Source organism: Oncorhynchus clarkii, chromosome 33 (assembly GCF_045791955.1).
Source record: "Oncorhynchus clarkii lewisi isolate Uvic-CL-2024 chromosome 33, UVic_Ocla_1.0, whole genome shotgun sequence".
In the NCBI taxonomy this organism is placed as follows: Eukaryota; Metazoa; Chordata; class Actinopteri; order Salmoniformes; family Salmonidae; genus Oncorhynchus; species Oncorhynchus clarkii.
The window spans coordinates 10949336-10963163 of record NC_092179.1 but is presented as its reverse complement, the minus strand read 5'-3'; the positions used below and the strand labels follow the sequence as shown (position 1 = coordinate 10963163).

General features: G+C 47.0%; 1 protein-coding gene across 3 annotated transcripts in view; it reads left to right on the top strand.

Annotated features, from left to right (window-relative positions):
• The window catches only part of LOC139392674 (dedicator of cytokinesis protein 4-like), a 148459-nt gene that overhangs the window by 123104 nt on the left and 11527 nt on the right, over positions 1 to 13828 (top strand). For all 3 annotated transcript variants that reach the window (XM_071140829.1, XM_071140827.1, XM_071140828.1), the window contains 8 exons: positions 3833 to 3916; positions 4048 to 4167; positions 4350 to 4474; positions 5132 to 5252; positions 5451 to 5532; positions 10454 to 10563; positions 10790 to 10862; positions 12513 to 12632. In XM_071140829.1, coding sequence (XP_070996930.1) covers positions 3833 to 3916; positions 4048 to 4167; positions 4350 to 4474; positions 5132 to 5252; positions 5451 to 5532; positions 10454 to 10563; positions 10790 to 10862; positions 12513 to 12632 — 835 coding nt within the window. The remainder of the gene's footprint in view (positions 1 to 3832; positions 3917 to 4047; positions 4168 to 4349; positions 4475 to 5131; positions 5253 to 5450; positions 5533 to 10453; positions 10564 to 10789; positions 10863 to 12512; positions 12633 to 13828) is intronic.

Sequence of the window (13828 nt, the reverse complement as noted above, 5' to 3'; positions counted from 1 at the left end):
TGCCTAATGCTCCATGGTATTGACGTATGGAGTTCCCTTGAGGAAAATTTCACACAATACAGCATAAATCAGTTCCCTTTCTTAGGATAACGCAATTGACTTTAATGCCAATTTGTTCAGCCATAAATGAAGCCGATATCAGCATTCATATTTCGATTTATTGCTCATGGTTATAGTTCCAGCCCTGAAGGAGAATCCAGCCTGATTTAATATCTATTTATTGCCAGCATTTCATCTTTAATTGAGGTTTTATAATGATTCACAATGTCACTTGACACTTGGAGTTTCTCCTCCAATCTCAAGTCCAACCAGCACCAGAGAAAAGTATAATTTGTGGCAAATATTGATTATTTTTCTACCCTTGGCTAAGTGTTTCAGACCGTATTATTCAAACAGCCGGTTCACTGAGACGAGATATGGGAGAGCGGGAGAGGGAATGTATATTTCTGTGGCATTTGGACCATCTCTCACACCAGTTATTTCGGGTCAAATCGACCCTGGCGTTCACAGCGTCACAGCAGGGGTCGTGAAGCTGTGTCCTGTGTCGAGGATAACAATCGGGAGATGAGCGTGCTACTGTAGCCTAGCTAGCGCTGTTATATTGTTCTCAAGCGTCATGGTAGAGGTTGCCTCGCACACTCAGATGGTAGACACAGATAAGACCATGCCTGTTTGGGAGGGGGCTTTGAAGTCCCCATCCCCTCTCCCGCTCTCCCATATCTCACTCTGTCTCTTTGGAGATAGCCCCCCACAAAGACCTTGTAAAGGAGACCAAACCCTGCTTTCTCCTTTGGCTCTCTCTCCACTGATGATTTTTAAAGAGATTTTGAGTTGATGTTGTTCGTTTTCTGATTTATTATTTTTATTTTGTTGTGACGCAGATAAAAAACTTTGGCTCTCATCTCAAGAGTTGCAATATCAACATGAGGGAATATGCACTTAATGTATGATCAAAATTATGCAACATGTTTACATTATGAATATTATTTCTTCCTTTTTGTCTTTTGCCCACAAAAAGACAGTCCGACCAACAGACGCACAGTCCGACCAACAGACGCACAGTCCGACCGACAGACGCACAGTCTGATACACAGTTCGACCGACAGACGCACAGTCTGACACACAGTCCGACCGACAGACGCACAGTCTGACACACAGTTCGACCGACAGACGCACAGTCTGACACACAGTCCGACCGACAGACGCACAGTCTGACACACAGTCCGACCGACAGACGCAAAGTCTGACACACAGTCCGACCGACAGACGCACAGTCTGACACACAGTCTGACACACAGTCCGACCAACAGTCCGACCGACAGACGCACAGTCCGACCGACAGACGCACAGTCTGACGCACAGACCGACCGACAGACGCACAGTCTGACGCACAGTCCGACCGACAGACGCACAGTCTGACACACAGTCCGACCGACAGACGCACAGTCTGACACACAGTCCGACCGACAGACGCACAGTCTGACACACAGTCCGACCGACAGACGCACAGTCTGACACACAGTCCGACCGACAGACGCACAGTCTGACACACAGTCCGACCGACAGACGCACAGTCTGACACACAGTCCGACCGACAGACGCACAGTCTGACACACAGTCCGACCGACAGACGCACAGTCTGACACACAGTCCGACCGACAGACGCACAGTCCGACACACAGTCCGACCGACAGACGCACAGTCCGACCAACAGTCCGACCGACAGACGCACAGTCCGACCGACAGACGCACAGTCCGACCGACAGACGCACAGTCCGACCGACAGACGCACAGTCCGACCGACAGACGCACAGTCCGACCGACAGACGCACAGTCCGACCGACAGACGCACAGTCCGACCGACAGACGCACAGACCGACCGACAGACGCACAGTCTGACACACAGTCCGACCGACAGACGACGCACAGTCCGACCGACAGACGCACAGTCCGACCGACAGACGCACAGTCCGACCGACAGACGCACAGTCTGACACACAGTCCGACCGACAGACGCACAGTCCGACCGACAGACGCACAGTCCGACCGACAGACGCACAGTCCGACCGACAGAGACGCACAGACCGACCGACAGACGCACAGTCTGACGCACAGACCGACCGACAGACGCACAGTCTGACACACAGTCCGACACACAGTCCGACCGACAGACGCACAGTCTGACACACAGTCCGACCGACAGACGCACAGTCTGACACACAGTCCGACCGACTGACGCACAGTCTGACACACAGTCCGACCGACAGACGCACAGTCTGACACACAGTCCGACCGACAAACGCACAGTCCGACCAACAGTCCGACCGACAGACGCACAGTACGACCGACAGACGCACAGTCTGACACACAGTCTGACCGACAGACGCACAGTCTGACACACAGTCCGACCGACAGACGCACAGTCTGACACACAGTCCGACCGACAGACGCACAGTCTGACACACAGTCCGACCGACAGACGCACAGTCCGACACACAGTCCGACCGACAGACGCACAGTCCGACACACAGTCCGACCGACAGACGCCCAGTCCGACACACAGTCCGACCGACAGACGCACAGTACGACCGACAGACGCACAGTACGACCGACAGACGCACAGTCCGACCGACAGACGCACAGACCGACCGACAGACGCACAGTCCGACCAACAGTCCGACCGACAGACGCACAGTCCGACCGACAGACGCACAGTCCGACCGACAGACGCACAGTCCGACCGACAGACGCACAGTCCGACCGACAGACGCACAGACCGACCGAAAGACGCACAGACCGACCGACAGACGCACAGTCTGACACACAGTCCGACCGACAGACGCACAGTCTGACACACAGTCCGACGAGACGCACAGTCTGACACACAGTCCGACCGACAGACGCACAGTCCGACCAACAGTCTGACCGACAGACGCACAGTCCGACCGACAGACGCACAGTCCGACCGACAGACGCACAGTCCGACCGACAGACGCACAGACCGACCGACAGACGCACAGTCTGACACACAGTCCGACCGACAGACGCACAGTCTGACACACAGTCCGACCGACAGACGCACAGTCTGACACACAGTCCGACCGACTGACGCACAGTCTGACACACACAGACCGACCTGACACACACGAGACAAACGCACAGTCCGACCAACAGTCCGACCGACAGACGCACAGTACGACCGACAGACGCACAGTCTGACACACAGTCTGACCGACAGACGCACAGTCTGACACACAGTCCGACCGACAGACGCACAGTCTGACACACAGTCCGACCGACAGACGCACAGTCTGACACACAGTCCGACCACAGACCCGCACAGTCCGACACACACCGACAGACAGTCCGACCGACAGACGCACACGCACAGTCCGACAGACGCACAGACACACAGTCCGCAACAGTCCGACCGACAGACGCACAGTCCGACCGACAGACGTCCGACAGACGCACAGACACACAGTCCGACCGACAGACGCACAGTCTGACACACAGTCCGACCGACAGACGCACAGTCTGACACACAGTCCGACCGACAGACGCACAGTCTGACACACAGTCCGACCGACAGACGCACAGTCTGACACACAGTCCGACCGACAGACGCACAGTCTGACACACAGTCTGACACACAGTCCGACCGACAATCCGACCGACAGTCCGACCGACCGATAGACCGATAGACAGTCTGACTGTCCGACCGATAGACAGTCCGACCTACCGACAGTCCGACCGACAACATGGTGACACAATGAAGTAAACTTTTGATATCAAACAAATTGAAAACATACAATGAATTGTGTCCATGCAGGCATTCTTTGTGAAGGACTACATCGTGAATCACCCTGAGGACGGGGAGAAGATCGGACGACTAAGGGAACTCATGTTCGAGCAGGTCAGTTTCCAATGTTTGAAAACACTAGGCCTACTTTAATAGGAGAACTGCTAAAGTTTTGTGATGATATTTCATCTGGAAGAGATCGACGTTAACAAAGGAAATGCACCGTCTCCGCCTCCCCCCTCTAGGCCCACATCCTGGAGTACGGCCTGGCCGTCCACGAGAAGTTTGTCCCTCAGGACATGCGACCTCTACACAAGAAGCTGGTGGACCAGTTTCATGTGATGAAGTCTAGTCTGGGGATCCAGGTTAGTGAAGTCCACACAACAGGAGCACCACCTGTCAAATCCTCAAATTGACCTTCATCAAACCTGCGTCAGCACAACCATAACTCATGCTAGCATAAACAATATGCGAATTACATGTTTTCTCCTCCCCTCCCTCTTCTCCTTCTCCCTCCGTTTGCCCTTCTCTCTCATCCCCACCCCAGGAGTTTCCGGCGTATGTGCGCGCCAGCCCCGTGCACTTCACCAATGGCAGCCCGCGTAGTTCATGCAGGAACTCGGTCCCCAACATCATCAGCCCAGATGGCGCTCGCGTGGTGGCCAGACGCAGGTCTCTCTCTCTCTCTCTGTTCTTTCCACTCTTCCTTTCGCCTACTCCCTTTTCTTCTTCTGGCTCTTCCTCTTTTCACTCCCATACTCTCTTCTTTCCTCTCCCTTTCTGTCTGCACATCCTATACTCTTTAGCTCACTCTCTCTCTATCTCTCGCTCCTCTCTCCTCTTTCTCACTCCCTGGTTTGGCACCATATGGGCGTGTGTGTGTGTGTGTTGCCAGGCTGGTGGACAAATTGTGTGTGTGTGTGTGCTCAGTGACCCTGCCATTCTCTACCTGTGACATCCTACCTCCATCCTACCTCCATCGAGCGTAAAGGGGCACAAACCTACACTGCCCAGAGGGACACACACACGCACACACACACACACGCACACCCAGCCTCAATCTGTCACTGACATTTCCCTCACTGAGTTTTTACTGTCCTCTTAAGTCGACATCTTGCAAATGTAAAACGCACTAGCAGTTACAACTTGTGATTTAAGGAGAGATAATGGGCCTTTTTATCAGAACCATATGGTATTATGTCAGACGAATGCTCAACCAAATTCTGAAAGTAACTGGTCTTATTTTCTCTGTCTGTCTATCTCTGTCTGTCTGTGTGTGTCTCTGTCTGTCTGTGTGTGTGTGTCTCTGTCTGTGTTATGTTTGATCAGTCCCCTCACCTACCCGGCTGTCAACCGCTACTCATCATCATCGCTGTCCTCTCAGGCCTCAAATGAAGTGAGCAACATCACAGGGCAGTCGGAAAGCTCTGACGAAGTCTTCAACATGCAGGTTCAATTCCAATTGAATTTACCCTCAACCACCCTTTTTCAGTGAATTCCTTTTTTTTGTTGGTGTTTGCAAAAACTCACTTGAGAAAGGCAGCGATCTAAACTAGATTAGGATAATTTCACTCCCCCACACGATCCTGGCTGTCTATAATTCTTAACTTGTCAGTGATGTTGCTGATGTAGTTGTTTGTCCCTGCAGCCCAGCCCATCTACCTCGAGCCTCAGCTCCAATCATTCTGCCTCTCCCAACGTGACCAGCTCTGCTCCGTCCAGCACCAGAGGTAAGACGAGCAGAGAGGGGGGGGTTGAACCCGATGAAGAACAAAAATAAAAATATATCACTTATTGGAAAGACACCACAATAACCCAAAACACAGTTGAATGCTTTTTGGCCTCAGACACTCGGTGGCATGGTGACCACTGTAACTGATAGATCAGTGTTTTTCTCAGTTTTCTATGTACAGACCCAATGAACACAGCCTGGCCATAGAGACCGGCCATCACAGGCAGATCTGGCTACCCAGAGAGGACAGGCTGTGCACACTCTGCCCTCAAAGAGAGGTCGAGACAGAGCTGCATTTCCTTTTACGCTGCGAGGACTTTGCAGACATACAGGCAATTTTCTTCCCCAAAACTGAAAACAAATATGACTGTGAAAGAAAAACATTGGGAGAAAAATATCCTCTCTAGAAAGAGAGTGAGAGAGAGAGAGTGAGAGGATAAACAGCTCATATCATATCTGAAATAGTATCAGTACTTGCACTGGGAACAATCTGTATTCAGACCAAAATACTTCACTGAAACGAAAACATTGTACCACTCGAGAACATCAAGAAATCACTAGATGAGGGAAATGTGGTCGGAGCAGTCTTCCGTGACATGAAAAAGTCCTTTGACACAGTTAATCACAGTGTTCTGTTCTCCAAACTCCCCGCCTTCAATTTCTCAGACCAATTGCGTCACTCTCTGTCAGCATCAAAGGAGAGACAATTGAACAAGTCGACGTGGTGAAATATCTGTCGATCAGCCTGGACCCACTAAAAGATCGGTAGAAGCGTCAAAGCAAACCGCCACTGTTTCACATGAATAAGAAGTGTCTGCCTCTTGTCTTCTTCTTCTTACATGCAGTGGTGTTCTCTCACGTGTTCAACTGCATAACATCCTGGATCCAGGCCAGCCAGCCAGTGCTGAGACCCCTAGAGTCTCTGTACGACCTTGCACTGAAAATCCTGGACCGAAAGCACATACGCTACCATCCATCGTCACGTCTTGAAAAGTGTTGAACTCTCCATCAAATTTGTTTGTTTGTTTGTTCAATGTGTTTGTACTTGTCCCTATCCAAAATCAACCAAACGACAAAAGAGATTAAAGTAGACAGACAGAAAGAAAGAAAGAGTGAGAAGGAGAGAAATGTGATGTAGTTAGATTGGTGAAAACAAAGGATTGTCTGATTGAGAAATGCAAGATGAAATGGAGCGACAAAGGACATCTTGAGAGGGCGCATTGTTGATTACGCCTGTGAACCCATAGAGGATGTCTCGAAGTCCTCTGAGAAGCTTTTAACCACAGCCAGGTTAGGAGGTTCTTTAGAGGATTGTGACTATCTCACCTCCCCATCGCTCAGACACTCTCATGTGTTTCTGCCTGATGCAGATCATACGCATAAGAATATATGGAGAGATTTCTGGGTGCCTATACACTCCTCTTGGCATCCTGTGCAACCAGAAGGACCCCTATAAAGCCACTGCCAGGACCATAAAGTGTTTAGAGAAGTACAGCAAACTGAACTGCCTGTAAGATGCTCATCTCATTCCCATATGATGTCCATTCTAAAGCTAATTGCCATATAATGTGTGTGTGTGTGTGTGTGTGTGTGTGTGTGTGTGCGTGTGTGTGTGTGTGCGTGCGTGTGTGTGTGTGTGTGTGCGTGTGTGCGTGCGCGCGTGCGCGCGTGTCCGTGTCCGTCCGTCCGTCCGTCCGTCCGTCCGTCCCTGGAATGAGTGTCTGGTGCCACCACAGTGTGACAGCCAGCCCAGCAGGGCAGGTCTTTTATGTGCTGAGGTTAGTGAAGTGGAAACAGCCAGGGTGGAGGATGTGGAACGGGGAGCTGTTGGTTGGTCGATAGTTGTTGACTACCAGCTTCTATGCTCGTTTATTTGTGTGTCTCGCTCATCCAACAAGACCACCTTTTGAACTTGTGTTTTTTTGTGTCATCATTGGTTTAACACCTATTCTCACACTCCCTCCCTCTTCCTTTCCCTCGCTCTCTCTCTCCAATAAAACAAATAACACAACGCCTCTCCCCTATCTGATCTAGGTAACCTAGTTAAAGCATATTTATAATGTAACTTCATCGTACTGCTACGATTGGATAGAGCGAGGCCCTAACTCCACTTCTTCTCCCATCTCCTTGCGTCTCTCTCCATCATTCATATCACTTGGAGCTGTTTACTGCTATAAATGTGCATAATATCTAACAAGGAGAGTGAGGGTAGGAAGAAAGAGGAAACGACAATGCATGTTCTGTCTGAATGTCTCAAATCTGCCCATTAGGCATTTTAAAACACTTCCTCCTTTCCTTATTATAATAAGCGTCTACTTCCTACTATTAACTGTCAGTTTAGGGATCCGATTGCTGCTGGTCAGATTAGCACACCCGTAAATAGCTAATGTTACACCGCAAGTCAGATGGCTCGTTGCTGAAAATGCTGGATGTTCAAAATGAGAACTAGCTAACACTAGCTAGCTACATTGGCTCTTAGCAAAGATAATGGATATGCTGACAAGATACAGTACATGTCAATAATTGTCCACAAAGCGGCACGGTGGGCTGTAACTCCCACCTATCCTTTCTTTGGATTGGTGGATACATCTCATAATTGTAATCATTTTTAGAATCTTCGATGAGGGTTGATTACACAACCGCCTGTATTCAATGGAGTGAGATGCTATGCTACTAGCCTCATGCCATGAATATGCATGCAGTGGGGCAAAAAAGTATTTAGTCGGCCACCAATTGTGCAAGTTCTCCCACTTAAAAAGATGAGAGGCCTGTAATTTTCATCATAGGTACACTTAAACTATGACAGACTAAATGAGAAAAAAAATTCCAGATAATCACATTGTAGGATTTTTAATTAATTTCTTTGCAAATTATGGTGGAAAATGAGTATTTGGTCACCTACAAACAAGCAAGACTCTGGCTCTAACAGACCTGTAAACTTCTTCTTTAAAAGGCTCCTCTGTCCTCCACTGTATTAATGGCACCTGTTTGAACTTGTTATCAGTATAAAAGACACCTGTCCACAACCTCAGTCACACTCCAAACTCCACTATGGCCAAGACCAAAGAGCTGTCAAAGAACACCAGAAACAAAATTGTAGACCTGCACCAGGATGGGAAGAATGAATCTGCAATAGGTAAGCAGCTTGGTTTGAAGAAATCAACTGTGGGAGCAATTATTAGGAAATGGAAGACATACAAGACCACTGATAATCTCCCTCGATCTGGGGCTCCACGCAAGATCTCACCCCGTGGGGTCAAAATGATCACAAGAACGGTGAGCAAAAATCCCAGAACCACACGGGGGGGACCTAGTGAATGACCTGCAGAGAGCTGGGACCAAAGTAACAAAGCCTACCATCAGTAACACACTACGCCACCAGGGTCTCAAATCCTGCAGTGCCAGACGTGTCCCCCTGCTTAAGCCAGTACATGTCCAGGCCCATCTGAAGTTTGCTAGAGAGCATTTGGATGATCCAGAAGAAGATTGGGAGAATGTCATATGGTCAGATGAAACCAAAATATAACTTTTTGGTAAAAACAAATCTCGTCATGTTTGGAGGACAAAGAATTCTGAGTTGCATCCAAAGAACACCATACCTACTGTGAAGCATGGGGGTGGAAACATCATGCTTTGGGGCTGTTTTTCTGCAAAGGGACCAGGACGACTGATCCGTGTAAAGAAAAGAATGAATGGGGCCATGTATCGTGAGATTTTGAGTGAAAGCCTCCATCCATCAGCAGGGGCATTGAAGATGAAACGTGGCTGGGTCTTTCAGCATGACAATGATCCCAAACACACCGCCCAGGCAACGAAGGAGTGGATTCGTAAGAAGCATTTCAAGGTCCTGGAGTGGCCTAGCCAGTCTCCAGATCTCAACCCCATAGAAAATCTTTGGAGGGAGTTGAAAGTCTGTGTTGCCCAGCAACAGCCCCAAAACATCACTGCTCTAGAGGAGATATGCATGGAGGAATGGGCCAAAATACCAGCAACAGTGTGTGAAAACCTTGTGAAGACTTACAGAAAACGTTTGACCTCTGTCATGGATGCGACCCAGTCGTTCAGTCTTTTTGTTCTGTATCTATGGACGCGACCCAGTCGTTCATTCTACATGTTCCATTGCCATACTGGCTGGCAACGTTCTTATCCTTTGCTTGCTGGCTAGCCAACTACGACTAACTTACAGTCATGTCAAACAGTGCAGACAGAATAACAACAAAGTAGCTACATTTGTTTAAGCTGTTTTCTAGTGACATTTATTTGGATACATCCATAGCAATGAGCTAATGAGGCACGATTTCGCCTGGCAGAGAAAATGTGCTCTCTCGTTAGGACACGGTTCAGAGGAGCTAGCCAACAACACAGCTAACACAATCACTTCAAACTAAAGCTGGAAAGACTGCAAACTAGCTGCACTTAATTTTGTTTTACTTTTTTTCAATTGACATTTCTTTGTATGTATCCATAAAAATGATTCATGAAACGCTGCGTCTCTCTCTCTCTCGTCCCGACTCCCGAACCCTACACGTTCATGACGATGGGACAGCTGGACATCGAATTTGAATATTGAAACAACGTTGCAAATGTCGGAGAGACAGACCGCAAGCTTTATACAAATCTCCGCTATTGAAAACTAAATGTTAGTCCAAAAGAAATGTGAGATAAGTAAAATAGGCATTTTAACATCATAGATTTAGCCGGTGGTAACTTGTGGAATATGGCCAATATACCACACCCCCTCGTGCCTTATTGCTTAAGTAATGTTTGTATCTGTGTAAGACTGTAATGTATTTGATAATGTTTTAAAATGAATGTACATGTTAAAGTATTTTACTTTATGAGTTGGACCCCAGGAAGACTAGCTGTTGCCAATAAAATCTACATCTAAACCTCTCCTCTCTCGTCACCTCTCCCGCCAGGTTCTCCCCAGCTGCAGGACAAACACAAGCATTCCAGAGAGAACTCCTGCCTCTCTTCCAGGGAGAGACCCGTCAGTGCCATCTACCCCAATCCCCTGGACCCTGCACAGGTGAACACACACGAACAAATCAATAGACAAAGTATAGTTCTAATACCTTTTATTAACATCTCTGCAGTTTGAACCCAAAGAGCTGTTCAGCAAGCATGACATGTCACACACAGTATGGATTTCTCAAAGTTAAGACTAAACCTGAACTCCACAAAGTCAAGATATCTTACTTTCCTTTATGGATTTTGCAGCTTCAGTATTGTGTTGTCTTGTTTGATTTTTCTAGAGGGCGACCCCTCATCAAATAGGTGACACCACACTACCGCGAAGTGATCCTAACCTTTCTGCACCAGACAAAGGTAAAACATGTCTCATTGTCTTGTATGTCATCTCAGTCATTGTCTCCATCTCTCTTTACAGTACATGAGTGTATATCAGCCCAAAATCATTATAACACCAAAGTATCCTTGCCTATGTGCCGTACCAAGACACTAGCGTGCTGCCAAACAGTCGCTTCTCATCCTCCAGTCAGTCAAAGAGATCATAGCTATGATCATCTGTCCGGACATGAGTGTAGTTGACAGACTGACCGGTGAGAGTGTGACAGACTTTGTCTGGAGAGTAGACATCTGCTTCAATGACAGCCTCTCCCCACGAGGTCTGTTCCCTCCCAGCTCCATCAGCATTCACAGGCAACAACAGACACGTGAGGAATCCCAAATGGCACCCTATTCCTTATAAAGTGCACTACATTTGACCAAGGGCCATGGGGCTCTGGGCAATTAGGGTTCCATTTGGGATACAGGCACATTAAATTGATGCCTCTTATTTATTAATATCAGAATGTGTGAAAACATGTTTATTCCCCAAGGGTTGATGGGATATGCCTTTTCAGAAGGCTATGCATATGTATAAATGCATATGTGTCTCAGTTTTTTTTAATCCACAGATGTCCATTTTGTATATTTTGTATGTTATATAAGCGCTTTATATTTCTACATATTCCAGTGGTGCGGAAGGGCCCTTGTGTAATTAAAAAAAGCTCCGCTGTTTGATTGCTTTCTGTGAACTTCACTGAAGGTTAGAGGTTCAGGGAAAATTAACTCATGAAATTAGTATTTTATAGAAAATATTTTTTTTAAACAATGTCAAAACCACAAGCACAGCGGTGTGCCACTTGAAGGTGTATTCACTTAGCTCAAGTGGAAATGCACAAACCAGGCAAACCTACTCTTTTACACCAGTTTGTGGAAGAATGAACTAAGCACAGGAAGAGCACCTTCGTATTAACAGGAGAGAACAGGGAAGTGTTATTTTCAGTGGGATTTCTCTCACTGCATTCTTAACAGCACAGCGAGCGTTTAAGACCAACATGTGTCAGTTGCATGATATTCAGTACATAAGAAGATTGAGGTGTGGGTGATTAATAATAATAATTAATAATTTGGTGGGTGCTTGTATTTGTCCTATTTCACACATATATTAATTAGTGTGTATTAATTGGAAATTAATTTTTGCATATCCCACTCTCTCTGAGACACCCTCGGAGAGCGGGATCACACCCCAGGTCTGCCATTCAACGGGGATCATGGAGCAATTAGGATTAAGTGCCTTGCTCAAGGGCACATTGACCAAAAAAAAAAATGTTCCACCTTGTCTGGGATTCTAACTAGCAACCTTTCGGTTACTGGCCCAACTCTCTAACCACTAGGCTATTTGCCACCCCAACAAATTTAAAGGTGCAGTCTGTCAATTTGCCATCTGACAATGCTTTATATTTAGGCTAAGAAAATCTTGAAATGTAGTAACTGTGTCATAAATCATCAGTTACAACAACAGACACTAATCCCTACCTCTGTTATTACATTTCCTGTTATCCACTATGATTACATTTCTAATATAGATCTAGATTCTGGTCTACATCATCTGCTGTGTTCTGATGTGTTGTGTTGTAACCCAATGAGCAGTGATTGATGCATGTCTGTCTATATGTTTGTACACCAACGTAGTGAGACCCACCTTCAGTAGCTGGAGTCTAGACAGTGTAAAAGAGGTCAACAACACACAGTTCTCTGACACTGTGGGAAAGTTGCTCTGTCCCCCTGTCCCTCCTAGGCCACCATACCCAGGTAAACCAATCAGAACACTCGACCAATGAGGAATGGCACTAATACTTTCCCCCATCTTTTGACACCTGGTGCTTCCACCTGCTCTCTACCAGGGCCTGTTGTTACGCTGTCAACTCTCTGCTATAAACTCAGCTGCTCTCTTCTGTTCCTTCTGGTTTGCTTCTATAAATAACTTCTCCTTCACATGATGTATACATACTGTAGAATACTGGTCTGTATTCTAGCCTGGGTTGCCTGGCTGTTTCTGCTCGAGCCAACGTGTTATTATCCTGCCAAAGGCAACCATCTAGCACTGTTGAGTACACAAATAGTCCAGTACCCAAGCGATGTATTCCTTCTTTGTTATTGTAAATAATAAATAAATACAATTCTTAACTGAATTGCCTAGTTAAATGAAGGTTTAATAATTGACTATCTGACCAGCTTTGGTCCAGGAGAAAAATCCTGAAACAATCTATATGATTGTCTTTGATGATTCCAGCAGAATCGCTATGTACAAATAAATTGGTCGTCATAAAGCTGTGAATCCTTTACTTTATGCATGTATTTTATCTGAGGGGGAAACCAACAACAGCCTAGAGGATATATTTTTCCTCTGCTATGCCGCCTGCTACTCTATAATCGTAACTATATATAATAACTGTAACCAGTTAGACTCAACTATACTATAAGCTTGTATAGATGAGCCTTCTCATTCAGGGGTTCATTCGATCCCACAACAGCAAGCCTACACACACGCAAACAGACACATGCAGCGCACAAACACAAACACGCATACAAACGCATGCAGCGCACACATACACAAACATATACACACAGTGCACACACACACAAACATACACACACACAGTGCACACAACTCCCACTTCTCAAGCCCTGAGCTTGACACTTCCAGTAAACTTAGACTTATGTTATTATATTTTTTGAGCTATATATTTATTTTGTGATTCACTAGAGCAGACTTGTCCCCCTGTTGTGGCGTTAAATTGAGTGTTTTGCCCTCCAAAGAGCAGCATAGCAGCTGTTGGATGTATAAACAGCTTAGTGTTGACTAAGGACCCGCGGTTGTGCGATTTATTTGATTCATAGATGCCGAAGCCCTCAGCTGTGGAGGGCTTCCAGTGTCCTTAAGTTGACTGGTCCAAAATGGTGGCAGGATTTAAACGTGCCCTCTTTTCTCTGTTTCTCTCTGGTTG